At 38.8% G+C, this 15604-nt stretch overlaps 2 protein-coding genes across 2 annotated transcripts in view; one reads left to right on the forward strand and one right to left on the reverse strand.

Moving 5' to 3' along the window:
* Window positions 1-3596: 3596 nt before the first annotated feature.
* Window positions 3597-4057, forward strand: LOC135709985 (uncharacterized). Its single transcript, XM_065232439.1, has one exon. The coding sequence runs from the start codon at window positions 3678-3680 to the stop codon at window positions 3903-3905; it is 228 nt and encodes a 75-aa protein (XP_065088511.1). The 5' UTR covers window positions 3597-3677; the 3' UTR covers window positions 3906-4057.
* Window positions 4058-14343: 10286 nt separating this feature from the next.
* Cdc42 (Cell division cycle 42) overlaps window positions 14344-15604 on the reverse strand; it is a 38127-nt gene continuing 36866 nt past the window's right edge. Inside the window, exon 5 of the mRNA XM_065232594.1 lies at window positions 14344-14690. Coding sequence (XP_065088666.1) covers window positions 14601-14690 — 90 coding nt within the window. The 3' untranslated portion in view covers window positions 14344-14600. The remainder of the gene's footprint in view (window positions 14691-15604) is intronic.

The raw sequence follows: 15604 nt of genomic DNA on the forward strand, positions 1-15604 counted from the left end.
ATTTTTACTTAAATTTTAAAGATGGGAAATTTTCAAATAGCCCTGGTATTTCATCAGACTTATTTTTGACTGAAAAGCAATCCATTTTGACAAAAACCTGCTCGAAAATCGGCCAAACAACACGAGAGGAATTTTCGAACATTAATATATATTTTCGAAATTTCAACATTTCATGAACATTCCTAAATTGTAACACAGTCTAAGGCTCTAACACCACTATCATGATGGTAGATGATTTTTTCCCTATTTGATGGTAGTGTTAGTATGCGTAGGCGAGCTACCAGTTACGCCAAATCGACGATCAAATGCATTGTTTACAAAAGCTGATACGTCCATTGGAAAACCGAATCGAAATTTTATGAATTTTCACTTAAATTTGTTACTTCGAAAATAAATTATAATCACAGACAAACAGACATAACTCTCGCAAGTTGTTCATCGAACAAGCATTTAACGGTCGATTTAAAAGTATCGTAGTTGGTAGCACCGCCACCTGTGGCGCGCATAGTCAATTCCCTTGCGTTTGACGTTTACACACTACCGCCATCTGTTCAGCGTACTACCCACCACAGTATATTCAACAGATGGCGGTAATGTTTTAGCGACGATGTTTTACAGTGAGAAATATTCAATGTGTTATGTCTGTTTGTCTGTGTTATAATGTTAGAAATTCTCTTAGAATTTCGAGGAATTGTTTGTCAAAATTGATCACTAGTCTGTCAGAAATAAGTCTGGTAGAATAGCAGGTTTATTTAATAAAATTTCATGTGTCAAATTTAAGTGAAAATTCACCAAATGAACCACAGCCTAAATGTAGGGGGGATGGCAGCTGTAGTATATTCCTGATCCCACTATTGAATGGCAAGCTGAGGTTGCGACATAATTAAACAAATATTCTCAGCAAACAACACTCTTGAAAATAATTTTATAAATATGTTACGGGAAAAAATGCAATTATTAAAAAAGGAGGACATTTTTGGGCAAAAGGAGTAGAAAAATTATTGAAAAAGGAGGACATGTCCTCCTTTAGGATACCATATGGTAACCCTATATATGGTGGTCGACATGAAGGTGGCGCATTCGGATTTAAATTTCACTTTCCATGCGGAATAATGATCTGATCAATTATTCCGTTAGGTAATTTTGGTGAGGTGTTGGATGCATTTTCACAACATGAAAACTAATTATTGTTGATTTTAAGAATGTACGACACCTCACTATGATCTCAAAATTAAGCAAAACACATCTCCTATAGCTGTCAAATTATCTTTAGGGAATAATGTTCAAAAATTACTTTTCCGTTTTCTTTTCAGCTGCGTAGCCTGGGAGTGACAAGCAGAAAGCACACACGGAATTAATGTTATAGCTTGTTCATATTGTCATCAAAATTGGTGCCATTGAAATCAAATCAAAACAGGCGTAGCAAAATCAACAATCAGTACGAAACTAACGATTTTAAATTGGCTCACTACTTGACTAGCCTATTGGTCCCAAGCAAATCGACTAACGTACCCCATTCTAGTATAAATTCCAGTACTACACTATGTTTGTTTTGATTCGCTATGAAAGTTTGACAGATAAAATGAGGGGTTAGTGGATTTTCGTATGTTTCGAGGGGTGAATCGATTAGCTTGGGACCGAAGATAGTACCAGAGCTGAGTTAAAAGTTGAGCTCGTTTCTTCGGGACCTTCTGGTCTTAGAGTTACCTCTATGGCAAAATAGCTTGATTTGCTTCATACCCCGTACAGACTATATCATGTAATATAAGCTGTCTTGCAATGAGCACTCATACACAGGATTTCCAGTGAACACTAGATGTATGAGTGCTCATTGCAAGACAGCCTATATTACATGATATAAGCCAGTCTGTACGGGATTTTAGGCGATGACTGTTTCAGATTGTCAGTGTACAGTAGACTGATGCAAAATTTGAAATGTTCGCTCCACAGTGCTCAAACGGTTCCAAATAGGGTCCTGATTAGCCTCCCAAAATTTAAACTTATTTGGTAAGAAATTGACTTGGCACCGAGCTTGGCACCAGGCATGGAAAATAATTTACATTCATTTCATGCATTCATTTACATTCATTTGCCTCTAACTTTTTTCATCAACCGCATTCCGCAAAATGATGTATAGAGCTTTAGTAGGTTTTGTTATTAGCTACAACTTGCCCATAATTCAAATCTGTATCTCTTATGCATCACGAATTAGAGCGGGCAGAACTTGTTACTGTTTTTCAATGAATGTAAAATACATTCACTGAAAAACAGTAGTGGATTCTGTTCGCTCTGGTTCGTCATGCATAAGAGATATGGATTTGAGTTGTTAACAAAAGTTGAAGCTAATAACAAAACCTACAAAAGCTCCATACATTATTTTGCGGCATTCTGTTGATGAAAGAAGTTAAGGGCAAATGAATGTAAATGAATGCAAGAAATGAATGCATATGATTTTCCATTTCATATTTTTGCATATGATTGGCACAAACCATTTGAACTTTAAATGGAAATTACTATGGAAAACCCAAACTTTTTGTTCACTGTATTGTAGCCTTTTTCTATATTGCACTGTTAACAAGTTCTATCGCTATTCTTATGGGAAATTTTCTCAGCTACAACTATGCAGCTACGTTTTTCAGCCAAGCGTCGAACTAAATATTTATTAATTGATTAAGAGATTGATAATCCTATGGCATGATTAAGCAGCTTTATTTTGGTCAACACTGTATTCTACAGTGAGACATAGTAGCCATGAATTTTGTGACCTATTCTACGCCCTAGAAACACCAATTTTGGCAAAAACCTTGGTATGGCACGGTATAACCATAGAGGTAACTCTAAGACCAGAAGGTGCCGAAGAAACGAGCTCAACTTTTTGGCTCAGCTCTGGTACTATCTTCGGTCCCAAGCTAATCGATTCACCCCATTTTATCTGTCAAACTTTCATAGCGAATCAAAACAAACATAGTGTAGTACTGGAATTTATACTAGAATGGGGTACGTTAGTCGAATTGCTTGGGACCAATAGGCTAGTCAAGTAGTGAGCCAATTTAAAATCGTTAGTTTCGTATTTTCTGGAAATCCTATGTATGAGTGCTCATTGCAAGACAGCCTATATTACATGATATAAGCGAGGGGCGCGATACATCTAAATCTCAAGTTTAGATGCTCAACAAATCTCACACTAGCGAATCAATCTTCGAAAAATCTACTTTCATTTGTCGCATCTACTTGCATCGCGCATCATCTTTTTGCAGCAAATCTTCAGAATCGTCATCAATCTTCTTTCTATCTACTCAGCGTGCGCGCAGCTAGTCACAGTCTCACAGTCACAATCTTTTCTACATCGTAGATAGAGTCGTCCCCCTCGGATATAAGCCATAGTCTGTCCAGGGTATAAAAGTTAATCAGTTGTTGCATAGTAATATTTTTGAGTGTACTTCTGTGAGTAAATTTTAATTTTAATGTGCAATAAAACTCTACACAACATCAGCGATGCGCAATTTATGATACATAACAACCCTGCAGCAAGCACGTCTAAAAACTATAGTAGCATAAATCCGAGCATAAACCAGCTGTCATTCAGTCAGTGCGAGGAACAACATTGAAGTTTTGGAAAACCACCCAGAGCCCGTAACATTCTGATTGCAAATTTGACCGAAAATCGAGCCCGGACCATGAAGAAACAAGCCAGAAGCCTGATCGTTGACCGGCTGCACCGGGGCTTCGTTTACACCTGCCTGGGGCTTACGATGTACGGCAGCTACCTGATCGGCCAGCGCGTTTATCGCTACTTTAGCATCATCAAACCGGCCCGAGAGGCGGAGGAACGTCGGATGCTGCAAGCCGGTGCTGGACCCGGACCGGCCGTCTCGCTAGACAATGCCCCCACGCTGAAGTCGTAAGGAAGGAGGCCTACTACTGGTGCGGTGATTGCTGCGTGTGTGTGCTTACGATTAGAATGATTCCTCTGCTGTTCGTTAGATTGTTAGGTTTTTGAGTAAATAAATTATGTAACGTTAAGTTCCTGCGGGGCGATTAAGGGTTTGGTTTTCTTTCAAATTGGGTACACTCAATTCTGTTTTTACGCGATTTTCGATATTGATCGGAATATAAAGGATAGGTACAGCATTTTAAATACCACCTTATTTTTCTATGATTTTTTTATTGAGCTTTTGAAACATTAAATTTGGTTGTAATTTGAGATCACACGATCAAAAATAAAGGCAAAAATAAAAACGTAAAAACAGAACAATTCAATAATTTAATTTTGATTTTGCGAGACAGAAGGGGATATTATGAGGGTCACATTCCAGAACGTGAGTGGATCATGGTGATCACGTCAAACTATAATGTCTAAAATGAACCACATGTCCCCAAACGGCTCCCATACACTCTCCATGCTGAATATTGAGTCCCCCTTTTCCCATATCATTGCCTGCAAAATAATAACCCAATGCAGGTCAATTGAATATGCCTAAATTAATTAATTGCAATGATAGTATGAACAGTAATGACAGTATAATATGCTAATTGAATAAAATTAATATTTACCTTTTAATAATGATCGAGGTTGGTGAAAAGTAAGAGAAGTTAGTTGATTTTTACCATCATGGAGTTTGACAAAAGCGCGATGGTATATGAGTGTTCGGGATATTCAGTTGATAATCGCTACTTGAATCACTGAGAGTATCTTCCGAATCTTCGTATACTGATTGCACCATTTCAGTGAACAATCTTCTCGTGGGTGTTTTAAACTCGCTTAAGTTATTAATAAACTCTTGCCTATAATCCGCCGTTTTCCATGTGAAGCCATATGGAAGACTATGGCTTCACATGGAATTGGTTTTTTTTTAATTTTAAAAAAAGTAGAAGGGTCTGTGCCTAGGGGCACGAACGGAAGCTTGACATAGGGTCACTAGTGGACGGAACAAATATGTTGAGCCTTTAGTTCTTTTAATTGATCGATAATCCATTATCTTAACTCTTTCCGTTTTTGAATTGGTGGCCGGGTATTTTTTTTCTCAGATGGTTGCTCTGAAAGGGGTCGTTTTTTGTTTTTTCTGGTGTTTTTTTTTTCATCGTTTGGGACGGCTACACAGCAAAAAAAAAATGTAATATCGATCAACATAATTCAAGCTGATGTATGAAATAATGATGTAATAGAAAAAAGCAGATACAATATTACATCAATGGATGTAATTTTGTTCGCAAAATCGATGTACATCGTACAATGTGATATTACACAACCGATGGATTGACCTGGTTGCAGCAGTTTCGATGTAATATTCAACAACTTTTTTTGCTGTGTACCGTGTAGCTGAAAAATAGTGATTATTGATCCTGTAATTTTTTAAAGTTTTTTGGTGACATTCAATTCTGAATGATGATATTACCATAGAGGTAACTCTAAGACAAGAAGGTCCCGAAATAACGTGCTCAACTTTTTGGCTCAGCTCTGGTACTCTCTTCGGTCCCAAGCTAAACGATTCACCCCTCGAAACATGGGAAAATCCACTATCCCCTCATTTTATCTGTCAAACTTTCATAGCGAATCAAAACAAACATTGTGTAGTAGTAGAATTTCGACTAGAATGGGGTACGTTAATCGTTTGCTTGGGACCAATAGGCTAGTCAAGTAGTGAGCCAATTTAAAATCGTTAGTTTCGTATTGATTGTTGATATTACCACAAACGAAGTGACAGACGACTTACTGGCGAAGAAATCAATTAAAATAATGTGGTTCGCTGTAATAGAATTTTCTTAGAAGCTTGTGCCATCAGCCACCAGATGGGCTAGTATTTTTGTTTTGATTTGAACATAGTTGATTTTGTGTGCAATGTAATCTTTGACAGTGTCTGTGGAAATATAGTGGCCCTGAAAAAGACGATTTGGGATCCAAGAGATTTACATGCTGGTACTTTCGGGATGGCGTGCATCCACCATTGCACAGTGGTAGAAATATTGCAGGTGATCAATGTTGTAGTCAACCTGACGGAACGACTGCAGTGGAACGCCCGAAAGATGGTGAAGCTACTCAGAGAGCCTCCGATGTCCGCGTCCTTCAGGGTCCTACCAAATTTGTGGTGACCTTCTCCGTCAGAAATGAAACTGATCGAAGCGAACAAACTGATGTACTTGGGTATCTCCAGAGACATCGTGCTCAGTTGACTTTCCTAGCAGCAGCATTACACAGGTGATCATTGTAGTTAGGCTTTCGAATGGGGATGACTTTAGCTAATTTCCAGCACGAGGGGAAGTAGCTAAGTCGGAGACAGATGGTTGTAGAATCTGGAACTCAAGTGCTTGAGCTCCAGATTCAGGATGTTGTCGAAAGCTGGGGCCTTCATGTTTTTGGAAGTTTTGATATAAGCCAACAGTTCGTCAGCTGTGATCTCGGGAAAGATGTTAGGAACCTGCTGGAGATTGGTTACATTTTCAGCAACCTCAGCTTCGTGAGGGCTGGTGATGTTTTGTTCGAGATTGTGGGAGCTGACGAAATGTTGACCTATCGGGGCAGCCTTCTCTTCAGGTGTTATCAGGTGAACCACAGAACCGTCGGGACAATTCAGTGGAACCAGCGGTGGAATAGGCCTCGGTTTAGTTTTGAGGACTTTTGTTATTTTCTAAAAGGGTTTTGCACAATCTGAGAGGGAACGGATGTTATTGGCAAAATTATCATTTCTGAGTTCCACCATTTTGGCTTTCATAAGTTTGGTTAGACGGTTGGAATGGGTTTTCAAGGTAGGCAGTCCAGTTCTCTGGTACTGCCTATGCATGGCGTTACGGAGTCTGATTAGGCTTTTAGTATCCTGATCAAGGTTCAGAGAATTACTCACCTGTCTGGAAGCTGGCACGTGTTGTTCGCGGGCTCGGGATACCGCCTCCTCGACGGCGCACAGAGATCTACCGATGTCATCAGTCGTCTCCAGTAGGGCGCCGAAATCGATGGCTTCGTCGACGACTTGTTGGAACCGATCCCAGCTTACCCGATGGTAATTCCGACGGGAAGCATGAAATCGATAAACGGAGGAGCACACCTCGGCCACCACCGGAATGTGGTTTAACTTTTGGTGGGCTACTGGATGGGAGATGTTCTCCATGTTGCTGACGAAGATGTCGATGATTGAGGGACGAAGAAAACGATTTGGCAAGCATTTTTATTACCGCTGCTTTTCTCCTCTCATCTCGATTCAAATAACTTAAATGTTTGACACTAAACTAACAAACTGACAGCTCGCTCCCAGGCAAAGTGCCACCGAGAGGCGCTAAGGTGGTGATTTTTGCAAATGTAGGTACTTATTACGGATATCACTTCACGGTGAAAACTTGTCACTTGTCGTCACGGTGAAGTGATTCCCATTTGATTTGTACGGCAATCACGGTTCTTTTTATGAGTATCACTTCCTTATCACCGTGTAGTGACACCCGTAATAAGGCCCGTAATCGTACTTATTTAAAATAGTTCCAGTGTACCAAAATTTATAAAATTTTGGGTTCCATTTTTAATGCAGATTACGAATATGCATTTACTTCAATACCCTTAAAAAACCCAATTATCTTCTTCTCCGAAATCCTATATTCTTCGGTGCAATCGGTGTAAATATTTACATTATTTGACAAATCTCAGGTAATCATGACAGCAGTAGGTCTCTTTTCTTCATTCAAATTGTTTTCAATAATCAAACGTCATGATTACCTGGGTTTTGTCAAATAATGTAAATATTTCCATTGCTTCACCGAAGAATTAAAAGGCTTTCTTGATAATCTGTTATGATGGTTGTTTTTATGAAAATAAAATGATGCTCTTTTCCTCTATCGGGCCTTATTACGGGTATCACTTCACGGTGAAAACGAAGTGAATTGACCAGTTGTCACTCACGGTGAAGTGATTGCCTTGTAAATCAAATGGGAATCACTTCACCGTGAGTGATAAGTTGTCACTTCACCGTGAAGTGACATTGGTAATAAGAGTCATCATGGCCATATGTATTGGTAGGAGCAATGATCGAGATGCTCTTACAATCAGAGCTGTGCTGTCAAGAATGAAGCTTTCTATCTACACCGACAGCATCGCCTACCCTTTTTTCTACATTCGTAAAAGCACCATTCAAGTGAGAGCATTGTTGTTGCTAATCCTTAATTAATAAAGTGTTTAATTAACTTCAGTAGTTCCTCGGATACTTATTTCCACTGAATATATCACGGCCCAATAATATGTTGATCCAGATAGTTAATATTGCTGTCTTCTTCAAAACTTCATCGTCTTGATCTAAAGAAAAGAAAATCGTCCCGATGAATAAAAGAATGTCCCGAAGAAACGTGCTCAACTTTTTGGCTCAGCTCTGGTATTATCTTCGGTCCCAAGCTAATCGATGCACCCCTCGAAACATAGGAAAATCCACGAACCCCTTATTTTATCTGTCAAACTTTCATAGCAATTCAAAACAAACATAGTGTAGTACTACAATTTCAACTTGAATGGGGTAAGTTAATCGATTTGCTTGGGACCAACAGGCTAGTTAAGTAGTAAGCCAATTTGAAATTGTTAGTTTCCACCGGTTCGGAGTCGCGATAGAACGACTTGTTCATGGTGGAGGGGTGTGTCCCAGCGTTGCCAGATATACCGATTTATCGGTATTTATACCGATTTCTGAACTAGATACAGATAAGGTTCCTCAGAATACCGATTTTTGAGGTGTTATACCGATATATACCGATTTTATAAATAATCAAAATCAAAAATTTTGTGTGAAACTTGTATCTTTTTGAATATCTAAATTTTTTTGAGTCTTTAAAATTCTAAAAAAAAAATCATGTTCAAAAATGTCTTATGGATACTCTTTCGATTAATGTTTCAATTTCCCCACCGTTTTTGGCTACCCATGAATCGATAAACAGTCGATGGCTCTTTCTGGTAATTTCGGGGGAATCGGGAAATACTTTTTAAACATTATTTAACTTCCTGGGTTTTCTTCCATCTTTCCCCTGGAATTTTCTATTTACGATTCCTCTCGGAAACTTATTTTGACTTCTCTTGAAAGCTTCTTCAGCCTTCACTCGAATGATCCTTCCCGAAACTTCAGGGATGCTTCTAAATGTTGGTTGCGGATCCACACTAGCTGCAGGAACTTTTAAAAAAGTTCTGAAACTTCCGAAAAGTCCAGACTTTTGATTAAGTTTTGATAAATTAAAGAAAGTAACTTCTGTTAAAATTTTAAAACCCCGTCCAGTGAACTCCAGTGAACTTAACGAGACATCATAAATATTTTGGATACTTCACAAGGCCAAAGAACTTCTGGAAAATTTAATGGTTTTTCAGGACAGTTCCATTAGTTTCAGAAGAATTGAGAGAATATTAGAAAGCTCCGAGAACATCAGGACAATCAGATCAGATCAATAAATTTCAAGGAAATCGCTGAAATTTTAAAGGAGTTCCGAGAAACTTAGGCAATTGCCGAAAACTTCAGCAATGTTCCGAGGGGCTCATACAAATTTAAGAAACGTAAGGGAAGTTACACGAACATTAGCACATTGTGAGAACATTTTATGGGAAGTTCCGTGCTTATTGATGGCAGTGTCGATAATTTTTAAAAATTATAAAAATCGGAAAGATCAGAGAACTTCAATGCTGATGTTTCAATAAATTAAAGAAAATTGTGAGAGTGCTTAAAAAATCTCGTAATCTTCAAGAAAAACTAGAAACCTTAACTTGAGTTTTTTCGGTAGCCTCATCATAATCAGGGAAGTTCCATGTATTTTAAAGATGATCAGAGTACCGTGCCGATTCAAATTTCGGACACTTAAACTCGAATTTCGGACACTTTTAAAAGTTGATTATCTCGGTCGAATATGATCCACATGTCTTGTAAATTTTAAATTTTTTTGACTAGTGCCCTCCACGATCATCTAACATTATTACTTTGTTTCTAACTGGATGTAATATTTAATTAAAAATGAAAGTGTCCGAAATTTGAATCGTCCGAAATTTGAATCGGAACGGTACTCCAAAACAGCCCGAGGAAAAATGGAATATTCCTAAGTACATTTCAGGAATGTTCCAAAAATTTCAGGGGCGTTGCGGGGTTTTCAGGGATGTTTATGACCATTTGGAAAATTTTCTGGATCATTAGAACATCCCCCAAGAGCTCTTTTTTTCCGGAATTATGTCCTTGTTTCTTTCGACAGTTCCGTAAGCGCTCTGGCTTCCGACATTCTCCAGATTTTTTTTTCCAATCTACCTTAGGAAGTTTCTGCCAGCGTCTCCAAGAAGTTTGGTCCGTCTTCTCCAGGAAGTTCAATTAAACTTTTCTTTCGTCTAGTTTTGTAAATTTCTTTCGTCTAGTTCTGGAATTTTGCCCAGTTGTTTTTTTTTTACTTCTTTCGGAAGGTTTCTCTGAGCTTCTTTTGGCTTCCCCTGAAAATGGCTACTTCTGGAATTTATTTCCGGTTTCCGAAACTTTTCTGCCTTCCTTTGAGTGTGAAATCCTATTTTTTTCTGAATTTCTTTAAATTTTCAACAGAAGCTTCTCAATTTATGTCTTGGAAGTTCCGTGGATGTTTTTCCGACTTCTCTCAGAACCTACCTCAAATTTCCTCCAGGAGAGCTTCTTTCTCTGGCTCTTGTTTTCAGCTTCCCCAGAGTTTTCTTCCGGAATTTTCCGATCATAGTCCAAAAGTAAAATTTTTGCTTTCAAAAACGCCAAAAATATGAAATTAATTAAAATAGTAAATACCGATAAATACCGATTTTTTAAACCTTTGATACCGATAAGCTTTAAAACATTCTGGAAACGCTGGTGTGTCCTCCCACCTGACGGTGCCCCCTTTAACCTTTCAAATGAAGAGCGTACTTCCAGCGGGTCAGTCCTGTCTCCAGAATTAGTCTACGGTCTTGGTGACCCACTTCTTCAGACCCGGCGAGGTGATGGCGTTTGATGGTATAGTCGGTCTTAATCGGTGGTTTGTTCCAGCCTCTGGCTCTACACCAATGTATCTTGCACACTTGAAGATTTCCCTGAGGATTTATTAATTATTACAATTAAAAACAAAGAATGTTATTATTAATGTAACAAAACGGTCTGCATATGATTGACGACAATAAATAAATAAAATTGTTGGCCTCCGCAAGGAGGGAACTTTTCTCGTTTATTCCAGAAGTTATCTCGTTCAGCCCGATGGCGCGTTTGTAAAAAGTTCTGGTAATCAGACGGTTAAAAGCGAGCATTCCCTCTTCGACGCAGGCAGAAATCTCGGGGGTGTCGGGAAGAAGTCCGGAGGATAACCGTATCGCCTTTTGGTAAACTGGTGAAAGTCTATCCACCAGTCGGGGTTTGGCAGGGTACGTGGCCTCGATGACATATGTCAGCCGCGAGTTAGGGTGCCGGCCGGCTAGTGTCTTCAAGAGGTTTAAACGCTGCTTGAAAACGTTCTTTACCTCATTCAGGTGCGTGTCAAAAATGAGATGGCGGTCAAAGTGTACACCAAGTATCCAGAGGGTCTTTCGAAACGGAATTACCTCGTCCTTGATGACCTTTGGTGACCTAGGTGCTGACGATCCGGTGGTTCGACGGACAGATGTGTGTATATCCACTTTTTGCTGCGGACAGCTGGAATCCCGCCGTTGATGACCAAGCCGAGATGTAGGACGTGGCTTGGATAATTTTCCTCCGAAGCGCTTTGACGGTCTCCTTTGTTGCCATAAGGATAATATCGAGGACAATGTCGTCCGCATACACGAAAATGAGGATCCCAACCGGCAACTGCGTGAATACCCCAGTCATCCTAACAAGGAAAAGGGTAACCGCAATCACCGACCCTTGCGGTACGCCAGTCTCCTCGTTAAATACCTTGGATCAGCAGTTCCCCAGAATGACTTGAAAGATCCCGTGCGAAAGGAAGTTCTGAATAAACTTCAGCACGTATCCTTTTAGGCCCCAGGTAATTAACTGGTCTAAAACGTGATGTGGTTAATACTCGCTATGCTATTTTTTGATGAATTGGAAATACATGCTCCTAAAATTAAAATTCACAATAACATTCCTTTGACGAAAGCAACTTTTATGAACAGATACAAATTTTAAAAACAGATTTTTCGCATCAAGATACAGATTTCTTTCAGAAAAAAAGACAGATGTAAATGTGGCAACCCTGGGTACAACGTTAGTACAATCATGTCTGTCACAGGCCCGGTTGTCTTACACAAAAATCGTGTCCATTCCACTCTGTCCATCAATGCATGTGGAGGCTTGGCCTTCCACCTCTTCGTCTTGTTCCAATCGGATCGTCATCCAGAACCATTTTCACCTGGTCGTCGTCCGACTTTCTCCATAGTCGCCCTATTTTCACTGTTCTACCAATGTCTGATGCAATTGTCGGTTCATTCTCCACGTGCCGTCTTCGTTTGGCACACCACCGCAGATATGACTCTTTCGGTTACAAGGGCACGTCGGTCCTCCATCGGCAAGCTCAGGTCGCGTGGTCCAAGAGGACTACCGATCAAAATTAAAGATCAACAAGGGACCCTTTTTTCTTTCGAAACAAATTCCCCACCCATTTGGCATGAAGTTAATGATTTTTATTTATTTTAAAATAAAATATATACGAAATATATATTAGAATTGTTTTTTTTTTCTTGCTTCGCTTTCGCGATTCCGCAAAATTTCCGCACGCTCTCTATTGTGTCGTGTTGCTGTTGTTGTTGTTGTTGTTGTCTTCTGTAAATTAGGGCTTCTTTCCATTTCACTTTTGGAGTGGCTTACGAAAAGGAAAACTTAAAGTGTTTTACTGTTTAATATTTCATTGTTTGTTTGTTTTGCAACGCCTTTTTGGTTGCCGTCTAGTTTGTGTCTGCAATGCGCGTGGAATTATTAGGCTTAAAGAAGGATGCACGGTATATATTTTTTTTGTAAACTTGTTTTCTTAATTTTTCTTCTTCTTCTTTGTTATGGAAAAGAAAACATTTTTTCAGCCGTACAAAAATGTAGTCTTCATCTAGTTATTAATTATTTAAATATAAATCTCTTCTCGCTCGACTCCTTCTTCCTCTTCCTATTTTAATATTTAGCGCTCCTCAGAATATTAAGGACAATTCAGAGAAAGACACGAAAGAATAACACGTAAGTGAGGCAGACAGTTTTTCTTCCAGTTGAAATCGTATGTATTACAAACCAAGAACTAAAAGCAAGAAAGAAAATGCAAATGAATTCTTACAAAACAAAGACTGAAAAGAAGAAGATGATGGGGAAAAAAACATCTCAGGAACCTGTCCGGAATATCGATGAAATGCAACGATGAACGAAAAAGTCTAAATCACAAAATGACAGAAAGCAAACGAAAAAAAAAAACAAAAACAAGTGGAACTTCCGTTCTTCTGAACTAACAGTTTCAGTTTGCTTGGCTTAGTTTAAATACTAAAAATCTTCTGCCGTCTTCGCACCGGGACAATTTTTCTCCACCTTCTTGTTGCTTTCGGTTTAATACCTGCACGTTATTTCTTCCTACCCCGTTTTTTTTTTTTCATAGTTCACTTTTCTTCTCTTTCAATATATTAATTATTTAATTAATAAAAATCCTAACTGCGAAAAAACTGTTATTACAATAGTCAGTTTCTGTATTTATTTTTTGTGTAGTTTTTTTTTCTTCTGTTTTCGTTCTAATCTACAATCGGACGACGTCTGGGAAAAAAACTTGCAAGTTGATTGCGCGGGTGTTGTTTTTCTTTTATCAGTGTTCAAAGATGTCAACAAACGTGGGATTGCTTGTGTATGTGTGGGTGTGTTTGAAATGATTATCCGTCACAAAAAGATTGTGGCTATCGAATATGGATTGAAAAAACACACACCTACAATCAGAGTTGCGATTGATTTTTTGTTTTGTTTGCAAAACTCCACGGGGAAAATTCGTGGATCAACAAAGTTCACAGCTTCTTCCTTCCTTATTCAGTTATTCTGTTTGTTTTTTTTTTTTGCATTTTATGGTATATACGTTTGTTCATTATTTTGTTGTTTGTAGTTTTGTAAAAAAGCTGTATAAATTTTACCTTTCGTAATTGTTTTGTTTTCAATGTACCATGATTATAGTATTTGCTGTTTCTGCCGGTTTTGTTTTTCATTTTTGTTCAATATGCGGATTTGTTTATACCATTTTTTGTCTTTCTGAGGATAATCAATTCTTCTTACTTAAAGGGAGGTCTGCGTTCTCCTTCTTCTAATACCGTCAAATGGTTTACCACTCTCGCTTGCCTAGTATAAGATAAACCCCACTTTTTCCCCCTTCTTCTTATTCTTCAAACAAACTGCCTTTTGTTAGTTGCTATATATATGCAAAGGTAGGAAATATGTGTTTTGTTTGTTTTCAATACAATAGTTTTCGATTCTATATTCTAACGCTTTTGTTTTGTCTCTTTTTCGCCGGTATGTTTGTTGCTTCTTTCCTTCTAATAATTTAACCAACGTTAAATGTGTTGTTTAGCAAGGGTTTTTTTTTTTATAAATCGCTCACCAAAAACGAAAGAAACGAATGTGTGTTTGTGTATGTTGTATATAGAAAGGTTACGTGTGGTGGTGGTGGTGACAAACAAAAATACAGGATTGTTAGGTTTACAGAAACTTGCACTTTCGCTTTTTCGCCGGCTCCGGGGGCTCCAGTGCGGCCAGGATCGCCTCATCGAAAACGTTCTTGAGCCCTTTCTGTGAATTTTAGAAAGATTTAAGAAGTTGATAAGTATTTGTAAGCATTGCTTAGTACCGCATGAGTTCATTCAAAAGTCCTTGTTCGATGTTCATTTTTTCTCCTTTGATTTGTTTTGCGTCGATCTTGTTTTCCGTGCTGAGCACCAATGCTACTGACGCCAGGGAGGCAGCTCCCACACCTGGACCCTACCTATCGACTCATCAACTCATGAACCGGGGACCAACGGCTTTACTTCCCTTCCGAAGGAAGGCGTGATCAGAGATGTTATGCCTCAGAACATCCCGGCGGCGCCGACTGAGATTGAACCCAGGCCTGCTGGGGTGAGAGGTAATCACGCTTACCACTACACCACCGGTGCCGCTATTCTATGTCCATTGATCAGAATAAAAAATATCCAATGTTAGATACATTCCTGTCTACTGCTGGATTATTTCAATCAACCGAAAATGTCCGCTTTACAATCGTTTTTTTTTTTTAACAAAGCTCTTTTCAGAGTTCCTCTTAAATAAACTCTTTGATATTTCTTTAAAGCAGTCTCAAAAATTGCAGAGCTCTCCAAAGAATTCTTCGAAATCCTCCGAACATTCTCTTCGATTTTTCAATGATTCTTCGAACTCTTTCGCAGAATATTTCTTTCATAATTCTATACAAAAATCGGTTGAATTCAAGGTCCTAAGTAACATTGATCGATTCTCTTCGTCGACCAAAAGGTGGTCCCTCTACACACTTATTTTGCGCCAACTTTTTTCTCAGTGTGTCGCAGCTGTGCCGGCAGTGCCGAGAAGTCATTGAATTGACTTTTGTTTGCTTGTGAATAATGCCTTGTTTGGCAGCCCGGTATTTTAACAGCGCTTATTTTTGTTTTCTTTTTCGAAACCTAAGATGACCCGGGAGTAGGAGGAACATTTTC

The sequence above is a fragment of the Ochlerotatus camptorhynchus genome, unplaced genomic scaffold, assembly GCF_037179485.1.
Source record: "Ochlerotatus camptorhynchus isolate MF236.1 unplaced genomic scaffold, CSIRO-AGI_Acam_v1.1 ptg000370l, whole genome shotgun sequence".
Lineage (NCBI taxonomy): Eukaryota > Metazoa > Arthropoda > Insecta > Diptera > Culicidae > Ochlerotatus > Ochlerotatus camptorhynchus.

What these genes read in the sequence shown, in the direction of transcription:
- LOC135709985 (XM_065232439.1), top strand. Translation starts at nt 3,678, where the DNA reads ATGAAGAAACAAGCCAGAAGCCTGATCGTTGACCGGCTGCACCGGGGC.